This window comes from Engystomops pustulosus, chromosome 5 (genome assembly GCF_040894005.1).
Source record: "Engystomops pustulosus chromosome 5, aEngPut4.maternal, whole genome shotgun sequence".
NCBI lineage: Eukaryota > Metazoa > Chordata > Amphibia > Anura > Leptodactylidae > Engystomops > Engystomops pustulosus.
The window spans coordinates 173,709,003-173,726,524 of NC_092415.1; the positions used below are offsets into that span (position 1 = coordinate 173,709,003).

Below are 17,522 nucleotides of genomic sequence, written 5' to 3' on the forward strand. Positions count from 1 at the left end.
TTATTATGATTTTATGTGTAAATTTACAACCAAAAAAGAGGACCTATCTGGTACGTCAGACGAATCAGTATATGTAATTTCTTCTGGTTACTACAGACAACAAAATAACTTTTTCAATGTTTTTTTTTCCATATTATGTCTCTGTTCACATCACTGGACGTCTCTACCAGTTCTACAGTTTTTTTTTTTAAAAATAACATCCTCATTGCTTTTAATCGGATTTTTATTATGCCAAATGCCATTAGGTCACTAGAATCTGTCCCACTTGCCACAGGTTTACTTTATTTTGGCAGAAAAAGTAGTATACCGAATTATAATACTCTTTCTAATGTAATAGGTAGAAGCAGGTACTGGAACAGGGAACATCAGCTAATAGCAACAGGACTGTACAAAAATACATTTATATTTTAGGATTGTAGCTGGATTCAGAGCAACCTGGAGCACTGGTGTGTGAGATTTCTTCAATGTACTGCAACACTGCCCTTACAAGAGAGGGGAAGGGCTTGTTCTGTTTTTAGTAAAGAGATCTCACACACCAGAGTGCTCCAAGTCAAGCTACAATCCTGGAATATAAATGCATTTTTCACAGTCCTGCCACTACTAAGACACAGGTATGGTTACACAAGTCTCCAGGGCTGCCTAACACTCTGTACAATTTAGTATGGTCAAAACTGATGACAGATTCCCTTTAAACACAACAAGAAAATGCTGTTATTATCTTATCACTAAAATAATAACAACAGAATTCTAATGGAACTGTTACAATGTGCATTTAGTGGCCGTTTTCATCCCTTCAGTTAGTGCTTCTTGTATATGAGCAGAAAAAAATATTTTTGCCGTCTCAAACAATGGAAGCTGAACGGGAGTGGCTCAAACGGACACGGATAAAGTCTTTAAAATGTCCATTGAAAATTAACATTTTATTGTTTTAGTGATGGAAAATAATAACAAAGCCTAAGGGTGCGGTCACACGTTCCCCTAGTGTTGCGTTTCCCAGCGCAATGCTAGCGCATGGGGAGCGGCCCCCGGCCTGATCATATATGCCTTTCCAGTGAACCGCATGCGATCGGTAACCAACACCCAGTGTCATGTAAGTGTTTAAATGCATGACACCAGGTACTGGTTACTAATCGCATGCGTTTCATTGGAAATGCATCTACGATCGGGCCAAGTCCCGCCACCCGTGTGCTAACGTTGCTTTAGGAAACGCAACACTAACGTGTGATCGTACCCTAAAGCACCAACATATTCTGCAGTGAGATAGATGGGATTGGCTAGAACATACAAAGCCCAGGCTCGTGTTGGATTTGAACCCATGAACCCATGACCCCTGCGCAGCAGTGCCGAGCACTTTAATCCCAACCAATCTGCACCTGCAAACTCTTACTTTTTAAATAATAATAAATATAAAAGTATACAAGACAGTAAGTGGGTTATACTGACAGATGTATCCATTACTGTGTTAATATACTACAAGAGAATGCTGATCTAGTTACATGTGTAGCATCCCACATAAACTAGTTGTGTCACACAAAGGTAATATATCACAGGTCCCTTGGGATTACATTAGTAAGCGTCAGCTCAAATTACAGCTCACAATGAGAAAAAAATCCAGCATTTCTCCAGGACACATTCTCAGTATTTTTTGTATTCTGGACGTATGGTGTGCGGTAATATGTGTTATATATATATGTGTGTATATGTATATATACATACATATAAAACAACAGCCAGACTTAATACAAATCCAAGGAAGTAATAAACATAAAACATTGTAACACAAAAACTAATAATTGCTTATGAATATGGAAGTTTATAAACGCGAATGCAGTTTCATATATATTATATTATTATTCATACATGGCATATCATAGAAGTATGAGTAAGTAAAACTGTGCCATACATGTACTAGATAACAGCCCATTAAATTGTCAGTTCTATCCCAGTACTAATAATATTACATAAATCTATGTAAAACTGGGCACATTTAATTCAATATTTTCTCCCAGTATCAAAACCGGGACAAGAATTATGACCCCAGGGCAGATGATCTCTCCCACCTACAGAAGAAAATCTATCACAGATGAAATCTGCAGCAATTTTTTCATAAGTACTGAAAAAACAGCTAAAGGTTCACTCCCTAACGTGTATGACTGCCCCCCCTAATGTCAGAAGAATTGGACATGCTGCATTATAATAATAATTCCTTTATTTATATAGTGCACACAGATTACACAGCGCTGCACAGAGTTTGCCAAATCAGTCCCTGTCCCCAATGGGGCTCACAATCTAATCTACCTACCAGTATGTTTTGGAGTGTGGGAGGAAAACGGAGGACCCAGAGGAAACTCACACAAAGACGGTGAGAACATACAAACTCTTTGCAGATGTTTGCCCTGGGACTTGAAACCAGGTCCCCAGCGCTGCAAGACTGGAATGCTAACCACTGAGCCACTGTGCATTGTGATGCTGATCCACTACATCAGGAGATGTATGAATGCAGGTGAAATAGCTGTCGGTCTACAGAGTTTTTCATCAACAGCTATGGCATATGTATGGCAGATTCCTAAGATAAAGTGTTACCATTACAGAGGAAGAGGCAGAGTATGAACACCATGGATCAATACTATTACTATTACCAGAGGTTCCCTATTTATTATATTAATAAACCTTTGCAAACCAGAACCTTAGTATGTGTGTACTCATAACTCAATATAGACATCCAATAGAAGGAAAACCAACAATAGGTTATACATCCTGCTCGTATGTGTAGGCACTAGAGATGAGCGAACACTAAAATGCTCGGGTACTCGTTATTCGAGACGAACTTTTCCCGATGCTCGAGTGCTCGTCTCGAATAACGAACCCCATTGAAGTCAATGGGAGACTCGAGCATTTTTCAAGGGGACCAAGGCTCTGCACAGGGAAGCTTGGCCAAACACCTGGGAACCTCAGAAAAGGATGGAAACACCACGGAAATGGACAGGAAACAGCAGGGGCAGCATGCATGGATGCCTCTGAGGCTGCATAATCGCACCATTATGCCAAAATTATGGGCAACAGCATGGCCATGACAGAGTGACAGAATGAAGCTAGATAGCATGTAAAACATCCAATAATTGACCCTGACACTATAGGGGACGGCATGCAGAGGCAGAGGCAGCGGCAGCAGGCTAGAGAGTGGCATGGCAACATACCCTAAATGGACTCAGGCTTCAAACCAATGGGTGGCAGAGAGGAACAAAAGGAGGTGAGCAAGAAGCGCTCAAATAATATCGGTACATGATAAAAGTTTGCCAGTATATTTTGTGGATTACACAGCAGGGTGGCGACAAAGTTAACATGGAAGCCATGAAAACAACCCAAAATTCTGCCTGACACAGCTCGTTTGATAAGGGGACCATGTATGGAGGCAGTGAACTAGTAGTAGATTAAAGGTGCTGCAGTTAAAACTATGTTAGTTGGATCTTGGCATGGAGCTGGCGCTCCGCTGCCAGGCGAGCTTTCGCCAATCCAAGCCCCTGTCTATAGGCTACTCCCCAAACAGCACTTCTAAGAACCTTTTGTATAAGATCAAGTGTAGTAGCGTTCTTATAAGTTTAGGATATGGCGGGTGAGGGGAATGTAAACAGATGCGCAAGAAGCGCTGAAATAATATCCCTAAATGGTAAAAGTTTGCAAGTATATTTTGGGGATTACACAGCAGGGTGGCGACAAAGTTAACAACTTTGATGTGGAATGCCCTGTAATAGCTCTTGGGCGGTGTGCCTTTTATCGCCTAGGCTCAGCAGTTTCAGCACCGCCTGCTGTCGCTTAGCGACGGCACTGCTGCTGTGCCTAGAGCTACCGACTGATGGCGCCATGCCCACGGATGGTAATTCGGAGGAGGAGGAGGTGGAGGAGGGGTGGGAGGAGGTATAGTAGGCCTTTGAGACCTGGACCGAGGTAGGCCCCGCAATTCTCTGCGTCGGCAGTATATGACCAGCCCCAGGGTCAGACTCGGTCCCAGCCTGCACCAAGTTAAGTGTAGTAGCGTTCTTATAAGTTTGGGATATGGCGGGTGAGGGGAATGTAAACAGATGCGCAAGAAGCGCATGATGCGCATGGAGCTGGCGCTCCGCTGCCAGGCGAGCTTTCGCCAATTCAAGCCCCTGTCTCTAGGCTACTCCCCAAACAGCACTTCTAAGAACCTTTTGTATAAGATCAAGTGTAGTAGCGTTCTTATAAGTTTAGGATATGCCGGGTGAGGGGAATGTAAACAGATGCGCAAGAAGCGCATGATGCGCATGGAGCTGGCGCTCCGCTGCCAGGCGAGCTTTCGCCAATTCAAGCCCCTGTCTCTAGGCTACTCCCCAAACAGCACTTCTAAGAACCTTTTGTATAAGATCAAGTGTAGTAGCGTTCTTATAAGTTTAGGATATGCCGGGTGAGGGGAATGTAAACAGATGCGCAAGAAGCGCATGATGCGCATGGAGCTGGCGCTCCGCTGCCAGGCGAGCTTTCGCCAATTCAAGCCCCTGTCTCTAGGCTACTCCCCAAACAGCACTTCTAAGAACCTTTTGTATAAGATCAAGTGTAGTAGCGTTCTTATAAGTTTAGGATATGCCGGGTGAGGGGAATGTAAACAGATGCGCAAGAAGCGCTGAAATAATATCCCTAAATGGTAAAAGTTTGCCAGTATATTTTGTGGATAACACAGCAGGGTGGCGAGAAAGTTAACAACTTTGATGTGGAATCCATGAAAACAACCCAAATTTCTGCCTGACACACCTCGTTTGATAAAGGGACGATGTATGGAGGCAGCTATATGGACGACTTTTGGAGGTAGCAATGGAGACAACGTGTGGAGGCTGCTATGGAGACAATTTAATTTGGATAGTGCCTGTATGTGGCAGTCCCAAACATTTTTCAAACCAGAGGAGCAGGTAGGTGGCCCTCCAGTAAAATGGAATAGATTGAGTGCCTGTATGTGGCAGTCCCAAAAATGTTTCAAACCAGAGGAGCAGGTAGGTGGCCCTGCAGTAAAATGGAATAGATTGAGTGCCTGTATGTGGCAGTCCCAAAAATGTTTCAAACCAGAGGAGCAGGTAGGTGGCCCTGCAGTAAAATGGAATAGATTGAGTGCCTGTATGTGGCAGTCCCAAAAATTTTTCAAACCAGAGGAGCAGGTAGGTGGCCCTCCAGTAAAATGGAATAGATTGAGTGCCTGTATGTGGCAGTCCCAAAAATGTTTCAAACCAGAGGAGCAGGTAGGTGGCCCTGCAGTAAAATGGAATAGATTGAGTGCCTGTATGTGGCAGTCCCAAAAATTTTTCAAACCAGAGGAGCAGGTAGGTGGCCCTCCAGTAAAATGGAATAGATTGAGTGCCTGTATGTGGCAGTCCCAAAAATGTTTCAAACCAGAGGAGCAGGTAGGTGGCCCTGCAGTAAAATGGAATAGATTGAGTGCCTGTATGTGGCACTCACAAAAATTGTTTCAAACAGAGGACCGGGTAGGTGGCCCTCCAGAAAAATTAAATGCATGAAGTACTATAGCAAGAGCCAGTGGGCCCTGTCAAAAAAATAGCCATTTTCCTCTGCTTTACTGTACAAAGAGGAGGAGAAGGAGGAAAATGAGGAGGAGGAGGAGTGGATCAATTATTCAGGTTGAGCTTCCTTCACCTGGTGGAGATTGGAAATTCTGAGAAATCCAGCCTTTATTCATTTTAATAAGCGTCAGCCTGTCAGCGCTGTCAGTCGACAGGCGTGTACGCTTATCGGTGATGATGCCACCAGCTGCACTGAAAACCCGCTCGGACAAGACGCTAGCGGCAGGGCAGGCAAGAACCTCCAAGGCGTACAGCGCCAGTTCGTGCCACATGTCCAGCTTTGAAACCCAGTAGTTGTAGGGAGCTGTGTGATCATTTAGGACGATGGTATGGTCAGCTACGTACTCCCTCACCATCTTTCTGTAAAGATCAGCCCTACTCTGCCGAGACTGGGGACAGGTGACAGTGTCTTGCTGGGGTGACATAAAGCTGGCAAAAGCCTTGTAAAGCGTACCCTTGCCAGTGCTGGACAAGCTGCCTGCTCGCCTACTCTCCCTCGCTACTTGTCCCGCAGAACTACGCACTCTGCCGCTAGCGCTGTCAGAAGGGAAATACTGTTTCAGCTTGTGCACCAGGGCCTGCTGGTATTCATGCATTCTCACACTCCTTTCCTCTGCAGGGATGAGAGTGGAAAGATTTTGCTTGTACCGTGGGTCCAGGAGAGTGAACACCCAGTAATCGGTGCTGGAATAAATTCTTTGAACGCGAGGGTCACGGGATAGGCAGCCTAGCATGAAATCTGCCATATGCGCCAGAGTACCAACGCGTAAGAATTCACTCCCCTCACTGGCCTGACTGTCCATTTCCTCCTCCTCCAACTCCTCCAACTCCTCTTCTTCTGCCCATACACGCTGAACAGTAAAGGACTCAACAATGGTCCCCTCTTGTGTCTCGCCAACATTCTCCTCCTCTTCCTCCTCATCCTCCTCCACCTCCACCTCCTCCGATATGCGCTGAGAAACAGACCTGAGGGTGCTTTGGCTATCAACAAGGGAATATTCTTCCCCTGTCTCTTGTGACGAGCGCAAAGCTTCCGACTTCATGCTGACCAGAGAGTTTTTCAACAGGCCAAGCAGCGGGATGGTGAGGCTGATGATGGCGGCATCGCCACTGACCATCTGTGTTGACTCCTCAAAGTTACTCAGCACCTGACAGATATCAGACATCCACGTCCACTCCTCATTGTAGACTTGAGGAAGCTGACTGACCTGACTACCAGTTCTGGTGGAAGTTGACATCTGGCAGTCTACAATCGCTCGGCGCTGCTGGTAAACTCTGGATAACATGGTCAGTGTTGAATTCCACCTCGTGGGCACGTCGCACAACAGTCGGTGAGCGGGCAGTTGGAGGCGGCGCTGCGCTGCCCTGAGAGTGGCAGCATCTGGGCTGGACTTCCTGAAATGCGCACAGATGCGGCGCACCTTCGTGAGCAAATCAGACAGATTGGGGTATGTCTTGAGGAAACGCTGAACTATCAGATTTAACACATGGGCCAGGCATGGCACATGTGTCAGTCTGCCGAGTTGCAGAGCCGCCACCAGGTTACGGCCGTTGTCACACACAACCATTCCCGGCTTGAGGTTCAGCGGTGCCAGCCACAGATCAGTCTGCGCCGTGATGCCCTGTAATAGCTCTTGGGCGGTGTGCCTTTTGTCGCCTAGGCTCAGCAGTTTGAGCACCGCCTGCTGTCGCTTAGCGACGGCACTGCTGCTGTGCCTAGAGCTACCGACTGATGGCGCCGTGCCCACGGATGGTAGTTCGGAGGAGGAGGTGGAGGAGGGGTGGGAGGAGGAGGAGGCATAGTAGGCCTGAAACACCTGGACCGAGGTAGGCCCCGCAATCCTCGGCGTCGGCAGTATATGAGCAGCCCCAGGGTCAGACTCGGTCCCAGCCTCCACCAAGTTAACCCAATGTGCCGTCAGAGATATATAGTGGCCCTGCCCGGCAGCACTCGTCCACGTGTCCGTGGTCAGGTGGACCTTGTCAGAAACGGCGTTGGTCAGGGCACGGATTATGTTGTCTGACACGTGCTGGTGCAGGGCTGGGACGGCACATCGGGAAAAGTAGTGGCGGCTGGGGACCGAATACCGAGGGGCGGCCGCCGCCATGAGGTTGCGAAAGGCCTCAGTCTCTACTAGCCTATAGGGCAGCATCTCCAGGCTAAGCAATCTGGAGATGTGCACATTAAGGGCTTGGGCGTGCGGGTGGGTTGCACTATATTTGCGTTTCCGCTCCAGCGTCTGGGGTATGGAGAGCTGAACGCTGGTGGATGCTGTGGAGGATCGTGGAGGCGACGATGGGGTTTTTGTGCCAGGGTCCTGGGCAGGGGGCTGACTAGCAGCTGACACAGGGGAAGGAGCAGTGGTGTGCACGGCCGGAGGTGAACGGGCTTGTTGCCACTGAGTGGGGTGCTTAGCATTCATATGCCTGCGCATACTGGTGGTAGTTAAGCTAGTAGTGGTGGAACCCCTGCTGAGCCTGGTTTGGCAAATGTTGCACACCACAGTCCGTCGGTCATCCGGTGTTTCCTTAAAGAACCTCCACACTTCTGAAGATCTAGCCCTCGCCGCAAGAGCCCTCACCACGGGAGCTTCACTAGTTGACAGTGGCGCTGATGCACCAGCTCTGGCCCTGCCTCTCCGTCTGGCCCCACCACTGCCTCTTCCAACCTGTTCAGGTCGAGGACTCTCCTCCGTCTCAGAAGCACTGTGTTCACCCGGCCTCTCAACCCAGCTTGGGTCTGTCACCTCATCATCCTCCGATCCCTCAGTCTGCTCCCCCCTCGGACTTCCTGCCCTGACAACAACTTCCCCACTGTCTGACAACCGTGTCTCCTCATCGTCGGACACCTCTTTACACACTTCCACTACGTCAAGAAGGTCATCATCACCCACAGACTGTGACTGGTGGAAAACCTGGGCATCGGAAAATTGCTCAGCAGCAACCGGACAAGTGGTTTGTGACTGTGGGAAGGGTCCAGAAAACAGTTCCTCAGAGTATGCCGGTTCAAATGCCAAATTTTCCTGGGAGGGGGCAGACTGGGGGGGAGGAGGCTGAGGTGCAGGAGCTGGAGGAGTGGCGATTTCGGTGACATGGGTGGACTGCGTGGAAGACTGACTGGTGGTGGACAAATTGCTCGAAGCATTGTCAGCAATCCACGACATCACCTGTTCGCACTGTTCTGGCCTCAACAGTGCTCTACCACGAGTCCCAGTAACTTCAGACATGAACCTAGGGAGTGTAGCTCTGCGGCGTTCCCCTGCTCCCTCATCAGCAGGTGGTGTCTCACCCCGCCCAGGACCACGGCCTCTGACCCCTGCAGTAGTTGGACGCCCTCGTCCCCGCCCTCGTCCTCTACCCCTAGCCCTCGGGTTAAACATTTTTAAAATGAGAGTTATAACTTTTTTGTTTTTTTTACTTCTTTTTGTTTTTTTTGGTGTTTTTTTGTTTTGTTTTTTTTTTTTGTGTGTTTTTTGTTTTTTTTTGAGTTTTTAAAACCAAACAATCCTATCCTATTGCTATGGCTATTTTCTAGCCAAGTATCAAAGGAAGCACACTACTATGCCAGATGAGATGACACTGAGTTATTGCCTAATAGAAATCCAACCCCTACTGAATTTTGCCACTTCGGCCTTTGCTATGGATATGTGCGCCACTAAGCGCAGAACACAGCGGTCGCAAGTCTCACTACAAATTGCTCAGAATTGGCAAGTACATGCACTGCAGAAACTACAGCCACCAGCAGATCAACCAGAAATCAAATATATAGAACGCTACTGTAGGCTTCAAGAAGCTGTTTGTATTCTCCTATGGCTATTTTCTAGCCAAGTATCAAAGGAAGCACACTACTATGCCAGATGAGATGACACTGAGTTATTGCCTAATAGAAATCCAACCCCTACTGAATTTTGCCACTTCGGCCTTTGCTATGGATATGTGCGCCACTAAGCGCAGAACACAGCGGTCGCAAGTCTCACTACAAATTGCTCAGAATTGGCAAGTACATGCACTGCAGAAACTACAGCCACCAGCAGATCAACCAGAAATCAAATATATAGAACGCTACTGTAGGCTTCAAGAAGCTGTTTGTATTCTCCTATGGCTATTTTCTAGCCAAGTATCAAAGGAAGCACACTACTATGCCAGATGAGATGACACTGAGTTATTGCCTAATAGAAATCCAACCCCTACTGAATTTTCCCACTTCGGCCTTTGCTATGGATATGTGCGCCACTAAGCGCAGAACACAGCGGTCGCAAGTCTCACTACAAATTGCTCAGAATTGGCAAGTACATGCACTGCAGAAACTACAGCCACCAGCAGATCAACCAGAAATCAAATATATAGAACGCTACTGTAGGCTTCAAGAAGCTGTTTGTATTCTCCTATGGCTATTTTCTAGCCAAGTATCAAAGGAAGCACACTACTATGCCAGATGAGATGACACTGAGTTATTGCCTAATAGAAATCCAACCCCTACTGAATTTTGCCACTTCGGCCTTTGCTATGGATATGTGCGCCACTAAGCGCAGAACACAGCGGTCGCAAGTCTCACTACAAATTGCTCAGAATTGGCAAGTACATGCACTGCAGAAACTACAGCCACCAGCAGATCAACCAGAAATCAAATATATAGAACGCTACTGTAGGCTTCAAGAAGCTGTTTGTATTCTCCTATGGCTATTTTCTAGCCAAGTATCAAAGGAAGCACACTACTATGCCAGATGAGATGACACTGAGTTATTGCCTAATAGAAATCCAACCCCTACTGAATTTTCCCACTTCGGTCTTTGCTATGGATATGTGTGCCACTAAGAGCTAAACACAACGGTAGCAAGTCCCCCTGCTAATTCCTCACAAAATGGTAAAAGATGCAAATTAAAATAAAAAAAGTAGAACGTTATTGTAGCTCTAAGAAGGGCTGTTGGGTTCTTTGAGAATCACTCCTGCCTAACAGTAAGCTAATAGAACACCCTAACGCTTTCCCTGACCAGCAGCAGCTCTCTCCCTAGCGGCATCCAGAGACAGAATGATCCGAGCAGCGCGGCCAGCGGCTAGTCTATCCCAGGGTCACCTGATCTGGCCAGCCAACCACTGCTATTGACGTGTAAGGGTACCACGTCATGCTGGGTGGAGTGCAGAGTCTCCTGGCTTGTGATTGGCTCTGTTTCTGGCCGCCAAAAAGCAAAACGGCGGGAGCTGCCATTTTCTCGAGCGGGCGAAGTATTCGTCCGAGTAACGAGCAGTTTCGAGTACCCTAATGCTCGACCGAGCATCAAGCTCGGACGAGCATGTTCGCTCATCTCTAGTAGGCACCACTGGCAGGTCGCTCTTACACTAAGAGCTTGTTCAGACAGGTGTGTCTGTTTCAAAGTAAGCAAAATACGAATCTGCTTTCAATCCGTATTGTATCTACATATACATGTCCGCAAACAACCATTGTATTCAGTTTTGTATCAGTATTCTATGTATCCGGTGGGACACGGGGGCCATAGCCGAGATCATACGCCGGGGATACATCCCCCCTATGTTACCGCTATGTAGAACCAATACTAAGCTCCTCCGCACAGCGTTTAAATAGCATTTCAAAACGCAACTCAAACGTCTCATGTGAACCCAGCCTAAGGCTCCATGCACACATCTGAAGGGTGCACAGTACTTGGTGTATACACCGATGCCAATCCAGTATCGCTGCAGAAGAGTCGCCCACAATTTGCCCATACACACGGTGCAGAACTTTATCTACATGTTTCATCAAAAATTTACAAACCATAAAAATAATCACAATAAATATAATTTTAGGACCCATTATTACTCATCAACCGTCATTGATACCAGGTAATAAGAGATAAACATCTGTGGCATCATTAGTGAGCGGGCGACACTGGCATACAGCACACAGTATAAAGCAAGTAAATAACATGGATATATAGTGTGTATTGCCTGCATATCCAATGACCTGGGTGCACAGGGTGCGCTGGTGTGTGACTAATAGTGTTGTTGTGAGAGATCACTGCCGGTGTGAAAGCAATGGGTGCAATGGCGTGATGCCCCTGCTGTAAATAAACCAGCATATGGCATGTAGTGTAAACGCTCTTCGTGTACATTGCATGTAGTGTAAATGATCTATCTGCACTGGCATGACGCCCAAAGCGTAAATTAACCAATAAATGTCTGCCCGGGTTTATTGATTGTAGTGAATAGTAAATGCACTGGGTACCCTGGCATGTGGCTTATAGTAAACCTGATAGTAAACAGAGGCTGGATGCCATGATTTATGCCCCTTGTATAAATAAGCATATAGATGGCTGAATTTATATATGGATTGGGGTACCCTGGCATGTGGCTTATAGTAAATCTTATAGTAAACAGAGGCTGGACGCCCTGTTGTTATGCCCCTGGTATAAATGGGTACTTGGATTGGGGTACCCCTGGCATCATTCATATATGACTTGCTATACCATGGCATATGGCTGTCAGTGCACATTGCATGATATGGGTACCCTGGCAAAGTGAATACTGCAGTATATGCACTAGGCAGCCTGGCACATGGGGTGCAGGGTACACTGGTATGCAGTATATGACCAGCACAGGGCACATGGGGTGCAGGGTACACTGGTATGCAGTATATGACCAGCACAGGGCACATGGGGTGCAGGGTACACTGGTATGCAGTATATGACCAGCACAGGGCACATAGGGTGCAGGGTACACTGGTATGCAGTATATGACCAGCACAGGGCACATAGGGTGCAGGGTACACTGGTATGCAGTATATGACCAGCACAGGGCACATGGGGTGCAGGGTACACTGGTATGCAGTATATGACCAGCACAGGGCACATGGGGTGCAGGGTACACTGGTATGCAGTATATGACCAGCACAGGGCACATAGGGTGCAGGGTACACTGGTATGCAGTATATGACCAGCACAGGGCACATGGGGTGCAGGGTACACTGGTATGCAGTATATGACCAGCACAGGGCACATGGGGTGCAGGGTACACTGGTATGCAGTATATGACCAGCACAGGGCACATGGGGTGCAGGGTACACTGGTATGCAGTATATGACCAGCACAGGGCACATGGGGTGCAGGGTACACTGGTATGCAGTATATGACCAGCACAGGGCACATAGGGTGCAGGGTACACTGGTATGCAGTATATGACCAGCACAGGGCACATGGGGTGCAGGGTACACTGGTATGCAGTATATGACCAGCACAGGGCACATGGGGTGCAGGGTACACTGGTATGCAGTATATGACCAGCACAGGGCACATGGGGTGCAGGGTACACTGGTATGCAGTATATGACCAGCACAGGGCACATGGGGTGCAGGGTACACTGGTATGCAGTATATGACCAGCACAGGGCACATGGGGTGCAGGGTACACTGGTATGCAGTATATGACCAGCACAGGGCACATGGGGTGCAGGGTACACTGGTATGCAGTATATGACCAGCACAGGGCACATAGGGTGCAGGGTACACTGGTATGCAGTATATGACCAGCACAGGGCACATGGGGTGCAGGGTACACTGGTATGCAGTATATGACCAGCACAGGGCACATGGGGTGCAGGGTACACTGGTATGCAGTATATGACCAGCACAGGGCACATGGGGTGCAGGGTACACTGGTATGCAGTATATGACCAGCCCAGGGCACATATGGGGTGCAGGGTACACTGGTATGCAGTATATGACCAGCACAGGGCACATAGGGTGCAGTGTCAGTGCATGACCTGGGTGCAGTGTGAAGGAGCTGGTCATGGGCAATGACACAGCAGGGGAGGTGGCACTCACCGGGACACTGGTGGCAGTGGCGGCCGCGGTCTCCTCCGTGTCGGAGAATGAGGGTGAGGGTCCATAGACCGAGCTCCGTCTCCGCAGGGTCAGGCCGCTCCTCAGGAGGGAGGGCAGCTCCCGGAGCTTGTGCTTCAGCTGCGCCTGCTGCTCCCGGACGCTCTTGCTGCGGCTGAGCCCGGAGCCCCCGCTCCCGCTCTCTGAGGTGGGCTGCATCTTCCTCCTCCTCACCTGGCCCACAGTCATACTGCTGCCGGCCACTGCAGGGACAGCATGGTCCTGTGTGTGCAGCCTCCTCCGTGCTGTGTGCTGCTCCTCTCCTCCTGCCTGCCAGGCTGCACTACAGAGGAGGAGGGAGCACTGCTGCACCAGCACCCGCCTACACCGCACACCGAGCAGCCTCCTTATACACCAAGGTCTACGAACTGTCTAAGTCATTATTATTCAGAAATTAACACATTTTGAGAGAAAACTTATCTTATTAATAAATTAATTTGTACTGAGCTGCCCAGAGGTAAAATCAGTGCAAAAGCTTCATAATAACAGAACTAACTGACATAAAAAATGGCATCAAAGCAGCCAACACATATTAAAGGTACATCTCAGGGTGATGGCACACGTGGCATTTTGAACACGTTTTAGAAAACGCATGCGTTTTTCACAGGTTTGACCAATTATCTTAATTCAAACTGGTCAAAAACGCATGCGGTTTTTGACGGACTGCTTAAAAAACAGCCCAAAAACGCGTTTAAAACGCCACATGTGCCATCACCCCTATAGCTTAGGGTCCCTTCCCATCTGCGTCTGGCAACCGTATTGCAGTTTAAATTTAAAAACAGATGAATAAAGGATACATTTTTTCCCCAATAGATTTAAAGAGGACCTATAAGGGTGATTTGGGACACTAAACCACCCACAGGTCCCTTTACAACGCCCTTTACAAATTCCTAATGTGCCTGCTATCAAATAAGAAAAACCTTAAAGAGGACCAGACACCCGACATAAACGCTCTCGGAGCACTTACTAAAGTAAGCAGCTCCCTAGCCGTACCCCAGTATTAGCCGTGTTACATGGATAAAGCTAGGAAACACTGCACTACATAGCCGAATGCCGGACCAAGATTACAGCGGTCCCGCGTATTCATGAGGGGACGGTCCAAGCGATCCCCTCAGCTTCTGCCCCGGACCCCCTCTCCTACACCATATCCGGCAGTGACTGCCAGGCTTCATGCGCCTCCTTGCAGCGCCCCCTCATGGACACAAGCTTACAGCATCCGGTGATTGGCGGGCTATGCACTGCAGTGTTTCCTCGCTCTATCGATATGTTTCGATAAAGCTAGCGGTTTAATACTGCTACTACTGGGGTGGGACTTGTTAGCTGCTTACTTTAGTAAGTACTCCTAGAGCGTTTTTTGGGTGACAGGCCCTCTTTAACCCTTTAACTCCTTAAAGGAGTATTCTCATCTGGGCATTCACATTCAGTTTTGTTAATCTGCCATATGGAAACATTTCTTCAATTAGATGTTATTAAAAAAATGTTTACCTGTGTGAAGATAATTTCTCATAATGGTAGTCATATGGTCCCTTAGAAACAAGACTGTGTCTTTGGATACTGCCACCTCTGCTGGAGGGATTATGCAAAGAAACAAAAGTTTTTGTATATGAAATGTCTGGGAGTGACTGCAGGTCCCACAGCCGTCCTGTGGTAATGAACGCTGAATCTAGTTGGGCAGGCAGTACTGAATAGTACATGTCTGGCCACTGCTGCCAAAATGGGAGGTGGTCGTATCCAAGGAAGCTATCTCGTTTCTGAGGGACAATATGGCTACATTTATGAGAAATTATCTTCGCACAGGAACATTTTTTTTAATAACATCCAATTAAAGAAATGTTTACATATGGAAAATGAATTAAATTAAATGTGAATGCCCAGATGAGAATACCCCTTTAAGCCCTTTTTTGTTTTTTCATTTCCATATTTCACTCCCCATCATCAAAAGTCTATAATTTTTTTATTTTTCCATGTAAAGAGCTGTGTGATGGATTGTTTTCTGCGTAACAAATTGCACTTCATAGTGATGGTATTTGATATTCCATGTCGTGTACTGGGAAGCGGGAAAAAAATCCAAATGCTGTGAAATTCGTGAAAAAACGCATTTGCAACGTTTTCTTGTGGGCTTGGATTTTACGACTTTCACTGTGTGCCACAAATTACAGATCTACTTTATTCTATGGGTCAGTGCGATCACGGGGATAACAAATTTGTATATGTTTTATAATGTTTTCATACATTTACAAAAATCAAAACCTCCTGTACAAAAAATTTTTTTTTATTTTGCCATCTTCTTTGGCATCATCTAACTTTTTCATACTTTGGTGTACAGAGCATTTTTTGCAACTTTTGATGTTTTTACTGCTTCTATTTTTAGGACTGTACAAAGATTTGATCACTATTTATAGAATTTTTTATATTTTTCAAAAGTGCAATTTTCGACTTTATGCGCTATTTTCCATTACGGGTTTAAACGTTGTGTTATTATATTTTGATAGATTGGACATTTTCAGACGCAGCGATACCTAACTTGTTTGTTTGTTACGTATAATTGTATGCAAATTGTAATGAATAGGTTAAAACGAGACAGCCTTATGTCTTCAGAAGACCCGAGACTGTCATGACAACTGATCACCGCTCCACGATAACGTCACGGGGAGCGACGAGCTTCGCCAAAATCTTTGTCGGAGGCGATGGACGGGATAACACCTGCAAAAGGTGCTAGCCTCATAACATTCTAGTCAAATATGTGGAATCTTAAAAAAAACCATGCCAACGTAAAGCAGACATTTAGGAAATGTAATTTATGAATTTGTTTGGGTGCTATGACTATCTGCATTAAAAGTAGAGAATTTAGAACTTTGAAAATAAAGAATTTTACCAAATTTTTGCCAAATTTTGCTTTTTTCATAACTAAACACAAAACATATCATCCAAATTTTTAAACTAATTTGAAGTACAATGTGTCAAGAGAAAACAATCTCAAAATCTCCTGGATATCTTATAGCGTTCCAAAGCTGTAAACACTTATAGTGACACAGGGCAGATTTGAAAAATCGGGCCACACTCTAGAGGCCAAAATAGGCTGAGTGCTGAAGGGGTTAACTAGTCCTAAAGATCCTAGAAGACAGACCCATCTTCTCCGAGACCCCTAACCACTACCTCTTTCTGCACTAGCGGAAAATGAGCCATCTCACCATTTCCCAATGGGAGCCCCTTCCCCCATTGCTCATTGTATTTGTTATCAGGAATCATGACATTGCCCTAGACTGCTGATAATCCGGGTCACAGAATTTATCAGTGTGTCCATGGTAACAAATTATTTGGTTAGGGATCAAACCAAGGGAAAACTAGAGGCTTGGTGCACATTAGATATACCCACTGCTTATTTCCCAGCTGGATTTTCCAAGAAAAAAAAACTTGCAAAATGGGGTCATTTTAGCAGCAGCATTATTTTGGATATTTCTTGGGGTTATTTACTGTGTTTATCATCCACCAAATCTCATCCACTTGCATGATACATTGCAGGGTGTTTGCCCACAACAGTGCTATTCTACAGTACTTGCCCTGCTCTACCTTTCTATCCCCTGGGCACAGTGGTCACAAAAGCAGGAACCATCTCCTCACAAGTAAAAACATCTTTGTTTAAAGGGGTTGTCCGAAGGTTGAAAAACATGGCTGTTTTTTTTTTCCTAAAACAGCACCACACATGACCAAGATTTGTGCTTGTATTGCAGGTCAGCTGTATACAGATGCATGGAGCTTAGATGCCAGATAACCCCTTTAAGGCACATTATAGGCTTTCCAGACAAAACATTTTTTAGTCATCTTTCTTTCATCTAGCCTTTTAGAGAAAATTTCCATTTAATGGGGCACATTTACTTACCCGTCCCTTTGACGACGCCGATCTAGAATGTCCGACGAGGATTCAGAGCTGCCGCGATTCACTAAGAGCTGAGGAGTCTGAAGCACAGACAAGTCACATGTTTTTTGAAATGCCTCTAAACCAAAGCCCAACCCCTGGGACTACACAGGGAATTCTGTCAGGATGCAAGGAAACTTACAACACA

General features: G+C 46.5%; 1 protein-coding gene across 1 annotated transcript in view; it reads right to left on the reverse strand.

Moving 5' to 3' along the window:
- RAPGEF5 (Rap guanine nucleotide exchange factor 5) overlaps window positions 1-13,769 on the reverse strand; it is a 186,805-nt gene extending 173,036 nt beyond the window's left edge. The window contains exon 1 of the mRNA XM_072153836.1: window positions 13,402-13,769. Coding sequence (XP_072009937.1) covers window positions 13,402-13,647 — 246 coding nt within the window. The 5' untranslated portion in view covers window positions 13,648-13,769. The remainder of the gene's footprint in view (window positions 1-13,401) is intronic.
- Window positions 13,770-17,522: the final 3,753 nt, after the last annotated feature.